The sequence below is a fragment of the Pleuronectes platessa genome, chromosome 7, assembly GCF_947347685.1.
Source record: "Pleuronectes platessa chromosome 7, fPlePla1.1, whole genome shotgun sequence".
In the NCBI taxonomy this organism is placed as follows: Eukaryota; Metazoa; Chordata; class Actinopteri; order Pleuronectiformes; family Pleuronectidae; genus Pleuronectes; species Pleuronectes platessa.
In genome coordinates, this window is record NC_070632.1 from 25,304,873 (window position 1) to 25,327,097 (window position 22,225).

Consider the following 22,225-nt stretch of genomic DNA (forward strand, 5'->3'; position numbering starts at 1 on the left):
CCATGACAAAATGTAGAAAAGTCCAAAGGGGGTGAATACTTATGCAAGGCACTGTATCTATGGGAGAAACTCTCACTTGGACAGTCGCGTTCTTACACACACCCCCTCTGGAGAATGTCAGTTTACCTGGAGTGCAGTGCATGTCTGCAAAAGATTCTATTGTTCCTGCTTTTCTATTGAAAATATTTTTGTGTGAAAAACACATGAAACAATAAAGAACTTTAGAATTGTGTAAGATAAATTGGAAAAAAAGAGGTTTCCATTTGAGTTTAAGACAAAATACATTTAATTAACATTTTTTTCTTTGATTTTGAGAAAAAACTCCCAGGTGACAGTTGTTTGTCATAATCTTGCACATATAGACTGTGTTTGGGTGGACTGATAAAACGTTTCAACTTTTACTAACGTTCAGATGATAATGGGGACAGCCAGGAGTGAAGACCCTGATGCAATTTCAAGGCAGAGAGGTTTTTTCTCAGAAATGAAAGTGAAACTGCTTAAAGCTGCAGTCTATATAAAACATTGATAGCCTGTGTAACCGGATCCTGAGTGGGCTGTTCTTTACACATTAAACCCCACCCTGAACCTTGTGCCCTCTTCCACAGAGTCAAGGCGCATCAAAGAAGAAGCACCTCCACTAACTTTTTCTTTTCTATTTGTTCATTTTTTAAATTCCTATTCAACTTCACAATGTCTGATAGAGATGTTTTATTGGAGGCAATTTCCCTCCTCTGCCATTCCAGTTTCACATCTCTTCAAGGTTCAAAACTTGTGGGTGGATCAAGCTCAAATTTCGGCATCAATGATTTCATATCTGCTCTCATGGGAAGGTACTGTAAAGAGCTCTCATTCTATTTTTATTTTGTTCATATTATATCCTTTTCTCATTTCCCCTCGCTGAGTTCAGAGGAAGTCTGTTCCAAACGCCTGCATCTTCTCTTGCCCTGTCCAATCTGTGCCATGTTATTTTTTCTTTGTTTATCTGTCTCCACAAAGGTCTCCTCTTCAATCAGCGTTGAGAGAGATGGTTATTGATGAGGAAGAATTCTTCGATCCTCAGTTTGACTTTGATTTCACTGATCTGAAAGACACAGAGAAGTATTACAGAGGAGGGGAGGTGTATGAGCGCCCCTGTGGTTGGAAACGTTATGCTCTTAAGGTGAATTTAACCACGCTCTTTATGCAGTCTTCATTCATACTGGACTTTTACAGATCTTTTCTCAGTGTCATCCAGACTGAACAGGCAGAGAAGAAACTACCGAAACCGTAGTTTGAAAAACTGAATAAATGCTGATCTTTCTGTCGCTTACGATTACTGTGTACTCTCGATGTGAAATCACAGAAAGTGCCAACCAGGGTCGGGTTTAGATTTTTTTTAATCAGTTAAAAATTACATTCCAATTTGGTAATATAATTAATTTGTTAACAATAATTTAGGCTATTCTATTCCAGACAAATTTTTCTAAATAAAGCCTTGAAAAACTTGCATATATTAAAACACTTTGAAATAAAAGACTGCTTTAGGGACACATCCGCAAAGTGTCAAAATAAGGATGTGTCCTTTTTAAAAGTGTTTCAAAGTTTCAGAACATTTAATCAACATATGCGCACCAGTTTTCGGATCAACATTTACAAAGCTCGAAACCTGGAAAATAAATTGATGCATTTGGCGAACAGTGACCAAGCTGAAACTCTGAAACTGTGTTTGAGAAACACCGTGAACAAAGTGTTGCTGAAGGAAAAATCAAATGTAAAATAATGTTTGCAGAGATCAAATAATTTAGAAAGTCTTCAAAAGTTTTCAAAAGTTTCAATCATTCAAACCTTTTTTAGAGCCTGAGCACTGACAGTCACTGACAGACAGTGAGGCCCTATTGAAATTGTAAGAATTATTTTTATTTTTCAGGCAAATGAATTGGCTTTTTGAGGGCTTTAACATGCTCAAATTCTTACCAATATTTGCAGAAAATTAGAAAGTGGTGGAATTTACATATTCTGGAGAAATTTTCAATGGGCGTGGCAAAATGGCTGAACGGTGACCCCAGAGACCCTTGGAACGCATTCACATCTATCATTCTTCACAAAAATCGATACACAGGTATATCACGAACAGACAAACAAAAAGTATAGATGCAATTTGAAAAACATAACAGGAAGCCTGCTTTTTTGCATTTAGTGGCCATTTTGGCTATATTTCACAATTTTACTTTGAGGTACTGTTTTTTAAACAAAAAGTTTCAGCCCTTCAAAGCCTAAATCATTAATAAAAATGTGCTAAACATTTGCTAAATCTATCCCACAATCTTAGTGTTTTAGTGTTAGCGAACTAACTGAGAAAGAAACTTGATTTGATTCTGACGTCTCTGCGGACGAAACAAGCTTTAATGGCTCTGGGAAAAAAAGTTCTTGTGTTGCACATTTTGAAGTTGAACTGAAGGTGATATTTCAAGAAATGGAGCCCATTTGGAACGACTGCAGCTTGAACCCTCCATCTTATCTCAATGCCTCTGTATGCTTCTCCGAGTCCGTAATGGACGGACGGACGGACGGATAGGACGGACACTTTTTCATTTATAGTTCTCCGGTGCTGAAAACAATTCGGCGCCAGAACAGTAGGTGGCGCAATGGAAGACGAGCTTAGAGAAGCCTACCTCATGAGTTCTCTGAAAAGAAGCCTACGTTGTTTATCTATCTCATCCCGGCTTTCCTCACACACAGTGTACGATGGCAACTAAATAAAATAAAGTGACACCCAGCGGGTCAAAATGCTTATGTTATCGTTTCTTAGCGCAGCGGTTCCCCGGTCTTGTTTCCGAACTGCGTCGCTAATTCAACAGCTTGAAGCTACACGGAGGCAGCTAGCTTCCCCCCCAGCTTCCACAGACAGTCAGCACGGACTCCCGATACTAACTACTACCAAGTGTTTGCTTCTTACCTGACGGTGTTTGAGAAACATAGCCGTGGAATTAAAGTCACGACAGCATGTTTTTGCACAGTTACCACCGCAGTTAGCATGGTGGCTAGGACGCTAGCGCCGTTATGAAAGTTCGTTAGAACCGTATGTGACCGTGCACACACTCTAACTAGCCACCGGCAGCCGGACAACTCCGCTGGCTTAACACACTTGTCACATTAATCGTAGAATCATAGTTGTGTTTGGGTTTATTGTGATACAGGAAATGAAACAGGAAGTTTGAGGTCCGGAAATGATGTCGTTCCGAAATGCTGTCGTTAGTGGACCAATCACAGCCAACGGCTATCCGTGGGCTCTCCGCCATGCCGACGTGTAGTTAGAAAAATCTGAGCTGCACGAAAAGCTCTCTGTGGAGCCCGGAGAAGGCGTTCCACGGCAAAGAAGGCGGTCCTATCTGTCCGTGTCCGTCAAAACGGAGAGTCATAAATAGGCCTTTAGAGTAACCCAAGTAAAAAAAAACTGAAATGGCGGCCTTATATGATTAATTGGTCCTATGATCCCAGGTGCTGGATAAATACCCAGATGGAAATGCCTGGCTGGGAGAGCGAGGCTTCTGCACCTACACAGCCTCAAAGGCAGGAGAGTGTGGTGTCCTGTCATTTTAGTTTGTTAATTTCAGTCTCCTCAGTGTATTTTCTGTTTCCTGTTTTATTTTGTAGTATCTGTCCCTTGTGTGTGGTTTCCATCTTCACTTCCTTTCGGTGATTGTCTTCCCAGTCCTCATGTGTTTCACCTGGGGTTAATTGTTCCTGCCTTCCCTCTGTGTCTTCTTAAGCCTCTGTGTTCCCCAGCCCGGTGTCGGTTTGTACTAGTTGTTTTCTCCCCACGTCGTGAGAAATGGTTTGTTTGCTCCTGCTGTTTCGTCCAGCTTCTCCTGCTTCCTCGTTCCTGGTTCTCAGTGCGCCTTGTCGCCAGTGTTACTTTTGTTAGTGTTCTTGTTTTGTTTTTGTCTTGTTTAAACCCTTTTATTATATTAAATACCTTTGTTTGTAACCTCTGCATCCTGGGTCCATCTCCTCCTTCAAACCGTAACAGAACAACCCGACCAAACTATGGACCCAGCAGAGGTTAGTTTTTTTAGTTTTCTTTTCTCAAACTCTTTTGAGGGAACCCGCCTGGCTTTTGGTGGACCCCGCAGCCTTCAACAGAGGTCTGCAGTTGGTGGCGGAGGTCGGAGCAGTAACCCCGCATCTTTAAGGCCAGCTCGCAGGCGCCACCCTCCAGCCCCATCCGTAGTCCTGTACGCTGGAAGCGACGGAGTCTTTTGGGGACCCCGCAACCTCAAGGGGTTTCCTCTGGCGGATTGCGGACCTTGGAGAGAGGGGATCCCCAGCAGAAGCCAATCCCTCCAGCAGCAGGCTCACAGGGACCAGCCACCTCCAGTCCCGACTGGGTCGCAGTCCCCTGTTCCGCGCCTGAGGCTCTCAGCTGATGTCTCGCGTTCTCCGACGCCAGTGGTCCTCACAGCGGCGTCTGCTCTGCACCCAGCCCCGGTCCCTGCTCCCGTGCCTGCTCCGCACCGGAGGCTCTCGGCTGACGTCCCCTGTCTTTCGGCGTCGGAGATCCTCGCGGTGCCAGCTCAGCACCCAGCTCCTGTGCCTGCTCCTGTGCCTGCTCCGCGCCGGAGGCTCTCGGCTGACGTCCTCTGTTTTTCGGCGTCGGAGATCCTCGCGGTGCCAGCTCTGCACCCAGCTCTGGTCCCTGCTCCTGTGCCTGCTCCGCGCCGGAGGCTCTCTGCTGACGTCCTCTGTGTTTCGGCGTCGGAGATCCTCACGGTGCCAGCTCTGCACCCAGCTCCGCACCCAGCTTCGGTCCCTGCTCCCGTGCCTGCTCCGCGCCGGAGGCTCTCGGCTGACGTCCTCTGTGTTTCGGCGTCGGAGATCATCGCGGTGCCAGCTCTGCACCCAGCTCCGGTCCCTGCTCCTGTGCCTGCTCCGCGCCGGAGGCTCTCGGCTGACGTCCTCTGTGTTTCGGCGTCGGAGATCCTCGCGGTGCCAGCTCCGCACCCTGCTCCCGTGCCTGCTCCGCGCCGGAGGATCTCGGCTGACGTCCTCTGTGTTTCGGCGTCGGAGATCCTCGCGGTGCCAGCTCTGCACCCAGCTCCGCACCCAGCTTCGGTCCCTGCTCCCGTGCCTGCTCCGCGCCGGAGGCTCTCGGCTGACGTCCTCTGTGTTTCGGCGTCGGAGATCATCGCGGTGCCAGCTCTGCACCCAGCTCCGGTCCCTGCTCCTGTGCCTGCTCCGCGCCGGAGGCTCTCGGCTGACGTCCTCTGTGTTTCGGCGTCGGAGATCCTCGCGGTGCCAGCTCCGCACCCTGCTCCCGTGCCTGCTCCGCGCCGGAGGATCTCGGCTGACGTCCTCTGTGTTTCGGCGTCGGAGATCCTCGCGGTGCCAGCTCTGCACCCAGCTCCGGTCCCTGCTCCCGTGCCTGCACCGCGCCGGAGGCTCTCGGCTGACGTCCTCTGTGTTTCGGCGTCGGAGATCCTCGCTGTGCCGGCTCCGCACACAGCACCTGTGCCTGCTCCGCGCCGGAGGCTCTCGGCTGACGTCCTCCGTGTTTCGGCGTCGGAGATCCTCGCGGTGCCAGCTCTGCACCCAGCCCCGGTCCCTGCTCCCGTGCCTGCTCCGCGCCGGAGGCTCTCGGCTGACGTCCTCCGTGTTTCGGCGTCGGAGATCCTCGCGGTGCCAGCTCTGCACCCAGCCCCGGTCCCTGCTCCCGTGCCTGCTCCGCGCCGGAGGCTCTCGGCTGACGTCCCCTGTCTTTCGGCGTCGGAGATCCTCGCGGTGCCAGCTCCGCACCAAGCCCCAGTTCCTGCTCCAGTGCCTGCTCTGCACCCAGTTCCAGTCGCTGCTCCGCGCCGGAGGCCCTCAGCTGATTTCACTTGTTCTCCAACGTCAGTGGTCCTCACAGCGGCGCCTGCTCCAGCGCCTGCTCCAGCGCCTGCTCCAGCGCCTGCTCCAGCGCCTGCTCCAGCGCCTGCTCCAGCGCCTGCTCCAGCGCCTGCTCCGCGCCGGAGGCTCTCGGCTGACGACCCCTGTGTTTCGGCGTCGGAGATCCTCGCGGTGCCAGCTCCAGTTCTTGCCCCACGTCCGGGGTTGAGGTCGGAGCTCTTGCCCTCTGCCCCTGACTGGTCTTCGGGCCACTTGCTCGAGGAGCTCCCGTGTTGGGCTCCTGACCCCCCTTCCGAGCCTCAGAACTCTGTCCCGGAGCGGCCAAGGCGCCGCCCTCCTGAGGAGCTCCCATGCTTCGTCCCTGTCCGGCCTCTGGGCCGTCCCCCTGAGACATTGTGCCAGGTTCCTGAGCGGCCACGGAGCCGTCGGCCTGAGACCCTGGGCACCTCCCGGATTCCCTCCTCCGGTTCCCCCCTCCTCCCACCCGTCTCGGTTATGGACCGTCTGGAATCCGGTCCTTGAGGGGGGGGTACTGTGGTGTCCTGTCATTTTAGTTTGTTAATTTCAGTCTCCTCAGTGTATTTTCTGTTTCCTGTTTTATTTTGTAGTATCTGTCCCTTGTGTGTGGTTTCCATCTTCACTTCCTTTCGGTGATTGTCTTCCCAGTCCTCATGTGTTTCACCTGGGGTTAATTGTTCCTGCCTTCCCTCTGTGTCTTCTTAAGCCTCTGTGTTCCCCAGCCCGGTGTCGGTTTGTACTAGTTGTTTTCTCCCCACGTCGTGAGAAATGGTTTGTTTGCTCCTGCTGTTTCGTCCAGCTTCTCCTGCTTCCTCGTTCCTGGTTCTCAGTGCGCCTTGTCGCCAGTGTTACTTTTGTTAGTGTTCTTGTTTTGTTTTTGTCTTGTTTAAACCCTTTTATTATATTAAATACCTTTTGTTTGTAACCTCTGCATCCTGGGTCCATCTCCTCCTTCAAACCGTAACAGAGAGTGGCCCGTGTCCTACCATGGGACATCAAAGGTCGGCGCTCAAGGCATCATCATATCACAATTCAAGGTTTGTTTTATTTCTGTTAATGTTGTTGGTTTTATAACTTAGTGGGATAAGTCAAAACTAGTGAGACCACCAGGGTTTAATGAACTGGGTGGCATGACAAAATTAACATAACGGGGTAGTGGATGGAAGAAGGAAACAGGGATGTAATTTAAGTATAGACTTTGTGTGTTCTGGAGAAGATTTTGTTTTTGTGGTGTTGCATTTAGTAGGATATTAGTTGTGTAAGTTTGGGTGTGTAGAGTGTGGGGAGTGGTGCTTATTGTTACATTATGATGATGAGGACGATATTGACAAGTCAGAAAATCTGCAGGACCTCATACAGTGGCTTCAGGAAGTGTTCTGACTGTTCTCGTCCTAGACCAGACGCTCCCCCCCCCCCATGATATCTGTATGGATCTGTGCTATGACCTTGGTTGCTTGGACAACTGTCAGCTGGGCCAGTTTGAACCTATCTGTGTCTTCACAGCTCTGCTTGACCGAGACAATGAGCTATTGCATATATAGTGAGCTGTGGAAATACTAATTTTAAATAGATGCACTGCCCATTGAAAAACAGAAACTGCTACTTTTCTTTTACAGGAAGCACTTATGGTCATGTGCTTCCTGTTTGCTTTGTTTGGGGGAACCTCTGTCTTGTCAAGGGCTCTTCAGTTATTCTAACATCCTTTGTGGGCAATACTGAATTATTGACACTTTAAGAGCGGCTTTAAGCTAGTTTTCAAGCTTGTTGCAAAAGTCAGTTTTGTAAAGAAATGCTCACAACAATAGGTTCCTAACAAAGATGCAAACTTCGGTGTTAAGCTGTTTTCCTACATGAACTCCAGAGAATATCAGTACAATTGGTCTGGGCTTTCTCCGGCGTTTGCCTTTAACTCATTAACAATGCAGCAGTATTGTCTCTTTTCAGCAGGCAGAGGAACGACGTAACGTATTAATTCAGCTGCAGGCATCATGTTTTTGTTTTTTTTAACAGCACATTGAAACCTACGGCAGCCCTTGAGCCAAAAATCCCGCTTGACATCTTCATCAGTGTATTCCACGTGTTTGGCACCACTTCTTTTTATTTTACATCTGTCGCTGGCTAAGAACGTTCAAAACCCCCACACACTCGCTGAGAATCTAGCAAAGGATCTCATTCTGTGGGTTCTCACATTGATTTTACCGGGGGCCTGGCCAGAGAAAAGTCATGAGAAGAGGTTGTGATACCACAAGGATCAATTAAAACAGCACCCTTTTTACCCTGTCTAAAACAGCCCTCCACAGATTGACCTGTTTTGAGTGCCTGTTCCTTTAAAAGCTAATGTGCGGATCTGTGCAGCCGCATAGATCCGCACAAATAAAACTTATTTGTCCACTGGTCAAAAAACTCAATAACACCCACTAACAGGTAGAATTTGTCTTCAATGGGAGAGGATGAAAACAGCATTCACTCCATGCTCAAACAATTCAGTAGCAGGTTATTGTCTGGTTGAATGAGCTAATTTGACGACAAGGTGGGAGAGTGCCACAGTTGTCGTACAGTTGTCGTACACTTGTGACGTCAAACGGGTAAAAAAAAAGCAGAACAGCAAGCTCCTCTCCTGGCAGTGGGAAAAGAGTCACTCACCTTGTTTTAGCAGGTTCATCCAGGTTTTATCAAACCTGTGTATAAGAGGTGTAAATTGAATTTGACTGGGAGCACAGTTGACAGTGTTCAAGGGTAAATTTTTTAATGTTTTTTTGTCTCAACAGGCAGGCCCACGTCAGGCTTACGGCAGGGGGATTTATTCCACACCAAACCTATCTGAGGCGTTACCCTACACCAAATCCTTCACCTCCGTCTCAACGGGCAAGGACTACCAAGTGGCTCTGCAGAATCGAGTCAACCCCCAGTACATCGAGAAGCACAAAGATGGTTTATATTGGCTGGTTCCAATCAGGGACGGGTTATCCAAGAAACAGGAGGACGAGATTGTGGAAAAAGCCATCCGCCCGTACGCACTCCTGCTTAAACAACTGTGAGAGGGTAAAAGACTGTCATGTAAATTTGACATCACTCCTTTTTATTGCTTTGTTCAACTGCCAAAATATCTTCTGCTTGTTTGTCAATCAAACCATAAATGCATATGATGATAACTTTTTACTCTTTTGTAATTTCTGTATTACATTTTGTCTTAAAACTAAATGTATTTATAATAAATTAGATTGTATGATTATGCCTGAATTATTCTGTGGATAAATATTTCAGTCTGACCTTATTTAACTAGAAATGATAAAAGAGATAAAAAATAAAAAAACATGAATAATCAAATCAGTTTTTAACTTTTATTTTATATATTATGAAATTTATCCTAATTTTGAGACAAAGTAAAATTTATAACAAAAGTATAAATCAAGACATGTTAGAAAAAAGATGGCATATAACAAAATCCTGCTTAATGTGTTGTATGTACGCTTTTATTCAAGCCCCTTTTCTGAAAAATTATAATAGCAAACTTAGAATTCATGTGGTGAATTTAAATGTTGAATGTAAATTTGGCCAAACACTTCATGTTCTAATGCAAATTAAGAGAGCTAGTGTTTTTATTTGTGATATTATAGTAAATATTATTATTATATTTCTACTATTATATTTCTACTGGAAGACCTTTTCTTTCAGAAAACACTATTGGGCCATTAAACGTTTACAGACCAAGTCACAAAACTTTACTTTCTATGACAGAACCAGTCAAACTTATGAGATATCAAGTACAAAACGAATGATTTATTATTTTTATCATTTCATGTTGCTTTTTTCTCTTGGCAAAAACGGGCTTCTATAGAGGGTAGTAAAATGTAGACAGAAAAGTGATAAAAACGTGAAAATAAAATCGGAGACAGACTTAGTTTAGAAACAATCAGCTGTAACTAACAATAAATAAAATCTTTATTTGGATGAATCTTCATTCAACAGATTGTCCAGTTTCCTAAACGTCAACAGGTGTCCTCAGAGCCAGCACTCTCAGGGAAACCGTTGATATCACAATCAGACAATCAATTTCGGTTAGCTAATGTGGGAATAAGCAGCATGTTTTCAAGGTAAAGCGCATCTTATCACTAAGCAAAGTGATGGTTTTAGCATAAATACTGTAAGATATAAACAGGTACTGCAGCAGGATCCAGGTTTTCACAGACTGCTAACATGTCGAAGTACGCTCTCAGTCTCCTGATCCTCCTCGTGGCCTCTGACGGCTCCTGGGCTGAAGAGAAGGTGAGGAAATGGGTCAGATCTTTGTGTTCAGATTTAATAATAAGATAAAAAGAATCAAACATTACTTTTTTTGCTTTTTTGGTAACGTCCTGCTGGAATTTGTTCTTGTTTCTCTGAATGACATCAGGAGAGTTCTGTCATCCATGGATCTGTTCTCTTAACAAGCTTCTAAAATCCACACACACATATCATTCAACAACTGCTGTGTAATGTAATGTTAACTTAATTTCACAGGGAATATGTATAAAATGGACAAAACAAAAACATTTAAATTTATGGTGTAATACTAACAATATTAAGAAATGAAGAACACAAGGAGATTTCTTATCGCAAGACTGTATATGTATGGAAAATTTAAAAATAGGCTACATCATCACTAGATTTTGAATGATAGAGACTTAAGATTATATGAGTACATCAAATATCCAGTATTATGAAATGTCTTTTAGAACTCTATTACATAATAAAATGAAACAAAGTATAATATGAGTTCGTCTTAGTAAACACTACACATTAGAGAGACAGTAAATAACTATGGGAAAGACATAAAGACAAAAACACAAAAATGTCTATGTTTTTTCCATTAAATTAGCGCTGGTTCTCTGAGCTTCATACCTTCAGGATTCATTGAACCTTGGTTCTATGTTTTCACCAGTTTTGAGCTAAACGATTTTCATCAATGATGTACAAATAAATTACACAGTTGCTCTAGAACCAAATAATTTAGGTCGAAAGGCTAATGGGTTCAAAGTAAGATATGCAACAGAACCATTCCATGTCTGTGTAAAAAGGCTTTGAATAGGAAACAAATTGAGGACGGAGACACACAACGACATTGTGTTGTGTTCAGCACTTTGCACATATTATTTACAGATTAACACTTGAACATTTTCATAATTGAATGGTGTCATCTCCCTGTTCCAGGATCTGCCTGTCTCTGAGCTCCTGTGGAGAGCCAACCGTGATGTTGGTAAGAAACTTTACATTATATACATTGTTCTCAAAGATGTATTTATGTGAGTTCAGGTAGTTCTTATCAAACTGAAGTTTGCTCTAGTGTATTCAATTAGTTAGCTCCGACTGACTCGTGATTGGTCGAGTAAGTGTATTGATGGCACCTTGCTCCCTCCGATGATTGCTACTTTGGCTTCAAATGCAAAAGATGGCAGCGTTCATATCCATAATATTATAACTTTATTTCAGGATAGAGGACGTGAAGACGCGTTTATGAACATAAAGGTTCCCTCCTTGGTGGCTTCCTATAAAACACTGGCAAATCATTGACTATTCAAGGCAAATGCCCGATTCCTATTGTCATGAATTCAAGACCTGTGTTTGCTTCCATTAAGACTTTAAGTTCTACCACATAACATTTTGACAGCTGTAACAGCTAGTTACAGGAACAGTCATAAGTATGTGGACAGCCCTTGTGGGCAGTTGTATACTTTTATGTAAACTTGACTAACCAAACTAAGAAGAGATCATGAGAAAGGCTTTAGCTATAACTTGAACTTTTCTAAAACACTGTGAGTTAACAACACTGATGTTGGTCTAAACTTGTAATTTTGATCAGATTAGTAAGAGATTAAATGTATAATCTCAGTCAAACCTTCCACATGTATAATTATATTATTTTACAAGTTCAGCTCTTTTTTCCCGGTCATGTTAAATTGAGACTTTGACATTTTCTCCCAACAGTGCGTAGGGTGGATGAGCCCCTCGTCATAGATGACATCGCCTATGACAATGAGAATGAGAGAAACAGTGATCCGTGCGTCAACAACGGCTGCATGTGGCCCAAGTCGGCTGATGGAAACGTATACGTGCCCTACACCATTGCCTCACATTACGGTAAGTGACTGGAGAGTTGTAAACAGTTGTCCACTATGACATGAGCCATACAGGAATGCTGGCATCTGATCCATAAAAAGGAATTAAAAATTAAATTTGTGTTATATTTGTATTATTGGTATGATCATTAATTTTGCAACTATTACGTGTGTGAAATGTTTTAACACAGCTTGTGCATCTTGTATGCTTTCTCATAAAGTTCACTGATTTCATATTATTATTACTTTTGGATCTATTTTTGTAACTTATTTGTAGCTGTACTAATAGTTCTTATTCAAATTGCAATAATCAAATAGGGCTGAATTTGACATTGTAAGCAAATTTGACTTCTGCTACTTATTCATATATCTTTTCTACACAGTAAATCAACATTTTACACCTTTTTTTGTAATCCTTAACATGTTTTATAACCACTCTAGAAGAAAGAATGGAGATATCATTGTCAGAAAAAACATGACACAGCTTAGAGCCATCTTTACTCCGTGCAAAAATATAATTCTGTCTGACTTTAATAATATGGGACCGGTCTCTTTGTAATCACACTTTATTAGGCTTTCAAAAAAAGCCTGAATCCCCTTACTTTATGCATGTCAAGCTCAATATCACCAATTTTTTAAAAGCATAATGAAAAGATGAGCCGTCTTTGTATAATGCTTCTCCCTTGATGACCACTCAAAGTGCTTTACATTGCAGTTTTGCCATTCACCTATTCACACACACATTCATACAGTGCGTCATCTATGGGCAGCATCTTTTTCTATGAAGGGCCATTCAGGGTTCAGAATCTAGACGAAGGACAATACAGCATTGAACTGCCGACCTTCTGGTTGGAGGACGACAGCTCTAACCCTCAGCCCCAGCCACAGCTGTGGCCGAAAATATATATTATTCATAGAAATGTTAATAATTCATATTAGCGTAATATGTCAAAGTAATATAGTTCCTTAGAAATAGCCCTAGCCTAAATAAAGAAACTATACAAATAATGAAAGGTGTATCACATTTTCTTTAATTCAATAAAAATTCAATCAACAGCAGATTATTCATTCAGTAAATTACCTTTCTATTGGGCCTACTCAGGTACAAGCAGTCCTTGCAGTCTTTGACCTTATCATGCAATTAAAAGGGGGAGCTTCTGATTGACACCTGCCCCGCCCCTTTCTGGTGAAATTACCCTCATGAATTCATGTGCATGCTAACCTGTAGTAAAAGTTCTCGACTAGATTTTGTCAGAATAGGAAATAGACATTACCACATTACCCAATGTCTCAGATTACCTAAATTCACCTGTAAATTCATCTGTATCCAACAGCATCTTTCCACTTCTCTTTTAGTGAAGTTTTCCAATGGATAAATATAACAACAAATCATTATAAACTAAATAAATCATAACATTTTACATTATAACTAGAATTTTTTTTTTGTATATACTGTATGTAGAAATGAGGCCAGACATTGCAGCTTCCTTTCCCTTTTTTTTCTAATTTGCCTTCTGCTTGTCATTATTTTATTTGATATGATCAGGTGTCACTCAGTGAAATACAAACTTTTGCCTCTGAACAGAGATAAAAGCTTCAAAGTGGCAAATATTAAAGTGTGTGTGTAAAAATATAGTATGGCTCCTCTAACATGTATGTGTCCTTTCAGTTTCCCGTGAGCGCTCCGTCATCGAGCGCGGGCTGCAGTCCTTCCAAGAGGTCTCCTGCATTCGCTTCGTCCAAAGAACCGGCCAGAGAGACTTCCTGAGCATCAAGTCCGACACCGGGTAAGAATGTGTGTGTGTGTCTGTGTGTATGTGTATGTGTATGTGTATGTGTGTGTGTGTAAGTTTTATTAAGCATATTGACTGTTGGTGTACTATGGAATTAAGTCGGGAGATAATAATTGGTATCATTTATCAGACACGAAATTTACAATATAAAGGTACAATTTATAGGAAAAACAGGATTGCACATTTTCTTGATGGCTGAATATAATCACATACATTTCAGATCGATGTAATATCCTGGGTCAAGTTAAAGCTATTATTAAGCTATTTATTAATTCAAAAAAATAGTAAATCCAAGATGAAATTATAATAGTTTCCCTATTGATCTTTATTTTAGTTCTAGATTTAACAGAGAACATTTTTCGAAGTCAAATTTGTTCACTGATTATTAAATATGTTGTTTGAAATAATAACTCCTTCAGATGGTAACAATATCAGACAGGTCATGTCTGAACGATTAAAATGAGTCCCACTGAAAGAAATGTTCCTGCCTGTTTTTGATTATTATTCTTTTCTTTTTCATCATACGCAGTTGCTATTCCTTCGTTGGCCGCCGTGGTTACTCCCAAACATTGTCTCTAGCCCGTCAGGGCTGCCTCTACCACAACACTGTCCAGCACGAGCTGCTCCACGCCCTCGGCTTCAACCATGAGCAGTGTCGCTCCGACAGAGACCAGTACATCCGAATCATGTGGGAGAACATCCAGCCCGGTCAGCACTCACTATACAACCGCACACCCAACAGTAACATTTAGGGATGTAACTTCAACAATATTTCACACAATTATTCTATCATATTTAATCTTTTGTCAGAAAATAGTAGTAGGTTAATTAAGTTAGGGTGATGTAATCAGACGTTTTGAATGGAACAACAGTCCAAATCTCAGCATCAGTTCATTACATTGGAGGAGCTGGACCAAGCTGTTATTTAAGCATTTTTGCTTGAAAATGTTTGTAAAATGATCAATCGATTATCAAAATAATTGACAAGAACCTGGCCTGATCAAATACAGTTTTTCCGTTTTTCCTGACCCCATGATTTTTCGATCTCTCAGGTTTGGCGTACGCATTCGACAAGATCGACACTCTGAACATGGACACCCCCTACGACTACAACTCTGTCATGCAGTACCACAGGTTCGAGGACGCTGCCATTTGTTCACACATTGACTGACTGTGCTGTGATTTTTGGGGAAGGAACCAAATAAAAAATTACATATACATAATTCTTATTTAAGTAAAGGCTAAATTATCACATAGTGACAACAAACATTTACAACTAGTTTCTGCTATCTATTTTATACAAACCAAACATTAAACAACCAAACTGTGCATTGATTCCAGGTTTGCCTTCTCTGCAAACAATAAGGCCACCATGGAGCCCATCCCCAACTCTAATGTTGAGATAGGCATGGCCACCCAGATGAGCAGCAATGACATCCAGAGACTGAACAGGCTGTACAAGTGTTCAATGTTTAAACCGTAAGTAGCAGTGTGTGTGTGTGTGTGTGTGTGTGTGTGTGTGTGTGTGTGTGTGTGTGTGTGTGTGTGTGTGTGTGTGTGTGTGTGTGTGTGTGTGTGTGTGTGTGTGTGTTGGTGTGTGTGTGTGTGTGTGTTGGTGTGTGTTACACATGAAACACTAAACTATAGACAAGTAATGACATTTGTTTTTTCTACCAGGTGTTAAAAGCAGCCCTGACAACATGAAGCCGACTCAGACATCAAAACATCTGTTTAAGATTCTGAGGATCCTCTCTCACTCTTTCATACAATTTGGGACATTATATCAACAATAAACCTTCATATACATGTTCACTGCATCCATGTTTGTTGTTTCTGTATTTCTAGACACTCATGTTCAACAACCCAGAGTTTAATACTGAAGTTTGTGTAAGGAAAAAGACGTTTAAAAGCTGCAGAGTTTTTATATATTACATTATCTACTCACCACTATGTGGTTGAGGGGCAGGTGATGTTTTTGAGTCGAGAAAACTCTATAGCCAAATCCAATACAGTTGAAGTAAATGGTGATCAATTCTTCAAACATAAAAAAAACAAGCCACAACATCAAGTTTTTAGTATGAATGTCCGCTGTGATCAATCCGTGAACACGGCTCCAGGGAGTATAACAGAGGACTCACTGATTTTAAGTCTGTACTTGACTCGTGTTTAGGTTTTAACTGGGATGAACCAGGGAAAAGATTGTGCCTTATGCTGGTCGGGGTGTGGGGGCTGTATATCTACTGTCCGTATATACTGACCCAAGCTCTTCATCACCATAATGAGTCACACACCAAAACAAGGAACATGTTGAAATGTAGAAGGGAAACAAAACCCAGACTGTAGTATTTGATCAGAGCCATGAATCTCCTATCTATTTTCAAAAAGAGATACACAAACAGGTGTTATTATTTGAAGAGAATTATATTTATTTACTATAACTTGTTTTGGGGGTAAACTACCAAAAGAAAGGGGTAAACCCCAATACGCTGCAGTGTAGGGAAAGTGTTTCTATGAAACCACAGGCCTCCTTTTCGGCCTACATGTAGTCAAAGCCTGATGCAGCATGTTCTGCTAGCCTCCCAAACTCAGTCTCCCAGGATGCAAGATGTTCTCTTTGTTAAAGAGAAAGCCAAGGATCTCAGTCTCCCAGGGGGCAACAGGTTCCATTGATTCCTAAACGTCACACAGAGGTGTGTAAAACCACAAGGGTCAGCTTTAATCGGTCACTTTGGCCCCTGACCTGTGAGGTCCACAGGCCAATATAAGGAGAGGCCCCCCAAATTCTCTCTCTTTCCACATCTCTTTAAGGAGTGAGGCTGCCAGCTTTTTTTCCTGCATCGCCGAGAGAGGCCTGGCTGCTCAAGCACATCTTCTTTTCTTCAACCTTCCCCGGAGGTGTGGCAGCCAGCTCCTCCTTCTGCATCGGCGAGAGGAGAAACCTGATTTCTTCAGCTCAACCCTTCTCTTCGCATCCAACGAGAGGAACGCAGAGTTGCAGCTTCCAGCTCATCTTCTCCAGGAAACCGCTTCTAAAATCAAGCTCTACAAACTCCTAGCAGCGACTCGATGTCCTACAGGTAAGAACTTCAAACCAGCATCTGAGCTCACAGCTCCACAGAACCGCTAAGGCAGAGACCACACAAAGCCAGAAGACTTTAAGAACAACCGACAGGACGAACAGCTAACTGCACAGCAACTTCCTTTGCCCTTTCCCTCGGACTGGTAACATAATCTGGGCTTAATAATTATACTACGCTAAGCAAGACTGTTTATTTGATTCTGTGTGGTGTTTATAAGTTTGATATATGTTGTGATATTGTGTTTATAAGTTATTTGAAAGTTAATGTTAGTTAACAAGCTGCTCAGTGAGCTGGCTCTGTCTACTGGGGGCTTCAGGAAGGGCCTAAAAAGTGTTTTCATGAAAATGCTTCAAGTGATCATCTACATTATTTTGGTGAAACTAACCAGTTGTAGGTGTCAGTTAGTCAGTCAGTGAGGGCCGGTTGCACCAACTTGTCTTTATAGGACTGGTTAGAAGCGGAGCCGAAGAGATCGTAGAAATTAGAGATGCAGGTCATTCTCATCCACACATACAGTGGATATAAAAAGTCTACACACCCCTGTTAAAATGCAAGGTTTTTGTGATGTAAATAAATGAGACAAAGATAAATCCTGTCTGAACTTTTTCCACCTTTAATGTGACCTATAACGTGAACAATTCGATTGAAAAAACAAACTGAAATCCTTTAGGGGGGAAACTAAAAATAAAAAAATAAAATAATGTGGTTGCATCAGTGTGCACACCCTCTTATAACTGGGGATGTGGCTGTATTCAAAATTAACCAATCACATTGAAACTCATGTTAAATAATAGAGTACACACCTGCCATCATTTACAGTGACTCTGATTAATCCCGAATAAAGTTCAGCTGTTTTAGTAGGATTTTCCTGACATTCTCTTAGTTGCATCTTACAGCAAGAGCCATGGTTCACAGAGAGCTTCCAAAGCATCAGAGGGATCTCATTGTTGAAAGATATAAGTCAGGAGAAGGGTACAAAATAATTTCCAAGGTATTAGATATACCACGGAACACAGTGAAGACAGCCATCATCAAGTAGAGAAAATATGGCACAACAGTGACATTACCAAGAACTGGATGTCCCTCCAAAATTTATGAAAAGACAACAAGAAAACTGGTCAGGGAGGCTTCCAAGAGGCCGACAGTAACATTAAAGGAGCTGCAGGAATTTCTGGCAAGGACTGGCTGTGTACTACATGTGACAACAATCTTCCGTATTCTTCATATGTTTGAGCTATGGGGCAGGGTGGCAAGACAGTAGCCTTTTCTTACCAAGAAAACATCCAAGCCCGGCTAAACTTTTTAAAATCATACATGATGTCTCCAAAAAGCATGTGGGAAAATGTGTTATGGTCTGATGAAACCGAGGTTGAACTTTTTGGCCATAATTCCAAAAGGTCTGTTTGGCCCAAAAGCAACACTGCACATTCACCCAAAGAACACCATACCCACAGTGATGCATGTTGGTGGCAGCATCATGCTTTGGGGCTGTTTTACTTCAGCTGGAACAGGGGCCTTAGTCAAGGTGGAATAAATTATGAACAGTTAAAAAATACAAGTCAGTTTTGGCACAAAACCTTCAGGCTTCCGTTCGAAAGATGAAGATGAAGAGGAATTTCACCTATCAGCAAGACAACGACCCAAACCACACATCCAAATCAACAAAAACATGGCTTCACCAGAAGAAGATTCATGTTTTGGAATGGCCCAGCCAGACCCCAGACCTGATTCCAATTGAACATCTGTGGGGTGATCTGCAGAGTGCTGGGCACAGGAGATGCCTTCGCAATATGAAAGATTCTGAGCCCTTTTGCAAAGAAAAGTGGGCAAATATTGACAAGTCAAGATGTGCCATGCTAATATATTCCTACCCCAAAAGACTGAGTGCTGTAATAAAATCAAAAGGCGCTTCAACAAAGTATTAGGTTAAGGGTGTGCACACTTCTGCAACCAGGTTATTGTAAGTTTTCTATTTTAGATTTTTCCCCCTAAAAGATTTCAATTTGTTTTTCAACTGAATTGTTCACGTTATAGGTCACATTAAAGGTGGAAAAAGTTCGGACAGGATTTATCTTTGTCTCATTTGTTTACATCACAAAAACCTTGCATTTTAGCAGGGTCGTGTAGACTTTTTATATCCACTGTATATTCATCCACCCAGTACCAACCCATTACTTGCGCCAATTCATAAATTTTTCATATTGGGGAAATACAATGAAAAAAACTTTAAATATAAGTGATGCATATAGATTAACAGATGGGGAAAGACAGACAATAACATAATTATAATTATGTATTATTAGTTTTCATGAAGATACGTAGCAACAACACACAAACACACAGACACACATGTAATAGCATCTTTAGAGTAAGCTTGGTCTGCACGGCATTCTGTCATCTTAAAAATACTTTTAATTTGGCCTGAAGTGAAATAAAACTGTTGAAAAGCAGCGGCTGTTTATCATCTCACATGACTTTAAAAAACACACAATGGCCTGGGCTGACCATTTTATGACTAACGACGTAGTATTGAGATTTGATATTGATTCATGATCAAATCTGTTTGTCACAAACAGGAAGTGCATGAATCAGAATGAGATGATCTTCACAGCACAGTCTTTCTAAATGAAGTCTAACGATAATTCCCACAGGAAACTCGTTATGAAATATTGTAGGTGTTATCAGATGGTTTTCAGTTTCCCAGCAAAGGTTTCTTTGTGAAATAATTATTGCAGTTACCAGCCACACCAAACCCACCTGGGTATATACACTTTGATTGGATGGCTGTATTGATTATTATTCTTATTGTGAGACTAGTCTAGGTTTTCATGAAGATCGGGTCATTAGTGCCGGAGCACCGAATGGTGAGAGGCCCTATAAAAATTTTAAGAATTTTTCTTTCTATTATTATTTCCCTTTTTTGACTTTTTCAGAGCCCAGGAATGCTCAAATTCTGACAAAAGTTTGCAGGAAGTACGAAGCCCAAAAAAGTAATTATACTTTTGTTAGTTTTTTCTCATTTAGCTGATAAATCTTTCACTCCAGTTGTGATATCAACTTATATCAACTTTTTCTTTGACTGCTGGTACTTAAACTTGTGACTGTGGTTACAAGAAAAACTCAAGGACCATTTCACCTGCCTTAAGTAACACATTTCAACCTGAATTTGAAAATGAGGCTAACATGAATCACCGAAGTTTAAACATAAACATGCAAATCAGAGACAATAATACAAGTTTGTTTGTTGATCTTCTTAAAGTTGTATTCCTGACCTGCAATAGTGGAACAAGTATTCAGATGCTTTATAATGACTCCAGTGCTGGATCTATAGGGGCCTCCTATGCATAGGGGCTAATTATATGTCCAATACATTTGCATTATTCTTGATTGAGTAGGTTGTACATTTAAGCTATTCCTTCTTTACCTTTAGCTCTATTACATTGAGCAAAACCAAATATCACTGAACATATTTTGAAAATTGCTTTTTTTTCATGCACAAATTAACAAATTCTCACATTTATTGTTAGTATCGGTAGTAAGTGACTATTCTATTTAAGAAAATACTGTAATGACAGCGACAATTCAGGAACCAATCAGATTTCAGCAGCCCCACTTGGCCCCACCCCTGGAGTAATTAAAGGGCCAATATTTTACACATTTCGATCATATATCTGTGGTTTAAAGTCGAAAAAACTGCTGAAATGTGTATTTCCATGTCCTCTCTTCTGCCTCTCTCTGGAGCTGCAGACAGAACAGGCTATTTTCACCTGCCACTTGAGCCCCTCCTCTGATGTTATGTAATATTGTAAAATATAATATAATATAATATAGTATAGTACAGTATAGTATAGTATAGTATAGTATAGTATAGTATTGTAGGGGACCGGTGATAATGCAGAATTCAACAAAGACAGTTTACACTAATGTGGTTTGCACACTTACACACACGGTAAGGAGCTGTGGGGTTACCAAGGTAACAAGTGCACTGGGTGTTTTGGTGGCGCCCGTGAGTTCTCTGTGAGTGAATTGTTTGGTCAAAATAAACGCACGCCGAGAGGCGCACAAAACAAGAAGATCTCCGGACTCCGTGATTCCCTCGACCCCTACATTGGTGACCTTGATTTCTCTGGACGTATCCAGAGACGGACATGGCGATAAACGCAGTCTCGGTTAAGTTTTTGGAATCGCAACCATCGGCCTGATTTGCTCAGACGGAGGCGCAGTTCACGCTGAGAGACATTACAGCAGATACCACCAAGTATTATTATATCGTCGCGGCGCTCATTAGCGCAACATTCAAGGAGCTTTTCCTGCAGCAGCTGCCAACTCAGTTGCGATCTGCTTTGGCCAACACAAGCATCACGGATTGCCGGGCACTGGCTGAGGAAGCCGACAAGTTTTTCCTGGCGGGGCAGCAGAGCTGCGCGGCGGCTTGGGACTCACCCGGTGACGGTCCATGGTGCCAGGGGGACACGGCCGTGGTCAGCACCGCAGCGGTGAGGCGGCAACAGAGCTCCACCCTGTGTTTTTACCATGCACGGTATGGTTCCAAAGCTAAACGTTGTTGCCCCCCATACAGCTACAGCAGGATGGGAAACGGCTCGGCCGGCGCCCACTAGCTGCCATGAGCGCCGGCAGGACATGCAGGCTGCTGTTTATTCAGGATTCCATTTCGGGGCGGCGCTTTCTGTGCGACACGGGAGCGGAGAAGAGCTCTTCGGATTCCTTCGGATGCCGTTCGGTCTTAAAATGCAGCACAGACTTTTCAGCGACTGATGGATACAGTACTGAGGGACCTTTCTTTTTTATTTGTTTTACTGGACGATATACTGGTGGCTAGTACTTCTAGTACAGAACACACGTCTCACTTATTGACACTCTTTGAGTGTCAGTTTGGGCTGACGGCTATTGACTTCTTGGGACACCGCATTACTAAGGACGGTGCAGTTCCTCTCCGTTCAAAGGTGGAGGCTGTAACGAATTTCCCACGCCCACTCTCAGTGATGACTCTGCAGGAGTTTTTGGGCATGGTGAACTTTTACCACCGCTTTCTTCCGCATGCAGCGCAGCTAATGCAACCCCTTTATGAGGCCCTGAAGGGTAAAGCAGCCAGGCACGCAGTGATTTGGACGGAGGAAAGGAATAAAGCCTTTGAGGATGCTAAGGCAGCTTTGGCTAAGGCGACGATGCTGGCACACTCCGCACCCAATGTACCGATATCCATCACGAGCAATGCTTCGCACTATGCAGTGGGTCAAGGGGGCCTGGCAGCCGCTCGCCTTTTTCAGCAGACAACTGCGCCCAAATGAGCGGATTTACAGTACCTTCAATAGGGAGCTGCTAGGCCTCTATCTTGCCGTCCGGCACTTTCGTT

General features: G+C 42.9%; 1 protein-coding gene across 1 annotated transcript; it reads left to right on the forward strand.

Moving 5' to 3' along the window:
• Positions 1-10,023: 10,023 nt before the first annotated feature.
• On the forward strand, positions 10,024-15,588 carry LOC128445037 (high choriolytic enzyme 1). Its single transcript, XM_053427787.1, has 8 exons — positions 10,024-10,149; positions 11,074-11,119; positions 11,848-12,000; positions 13,648-13,765; positions 14,301-14,479; positions 14,824-14,905; positions 15,113-15,250; positions 15,449-15,588. The coding sequence occupies exons 1-8, from the start codon at positions 10,081-10,083 to the stop codon at positions 15,453-15,455; spliced, it is 792 nt and encodes a 263-aa protein (XP_053283762.1). The 5' UTR covers positions 10,024-10,080; the 3' UTR covers positions 15,456-15,588.
• Positions 15,589-22,225: the final 6,637 nt, after the last annotated feature.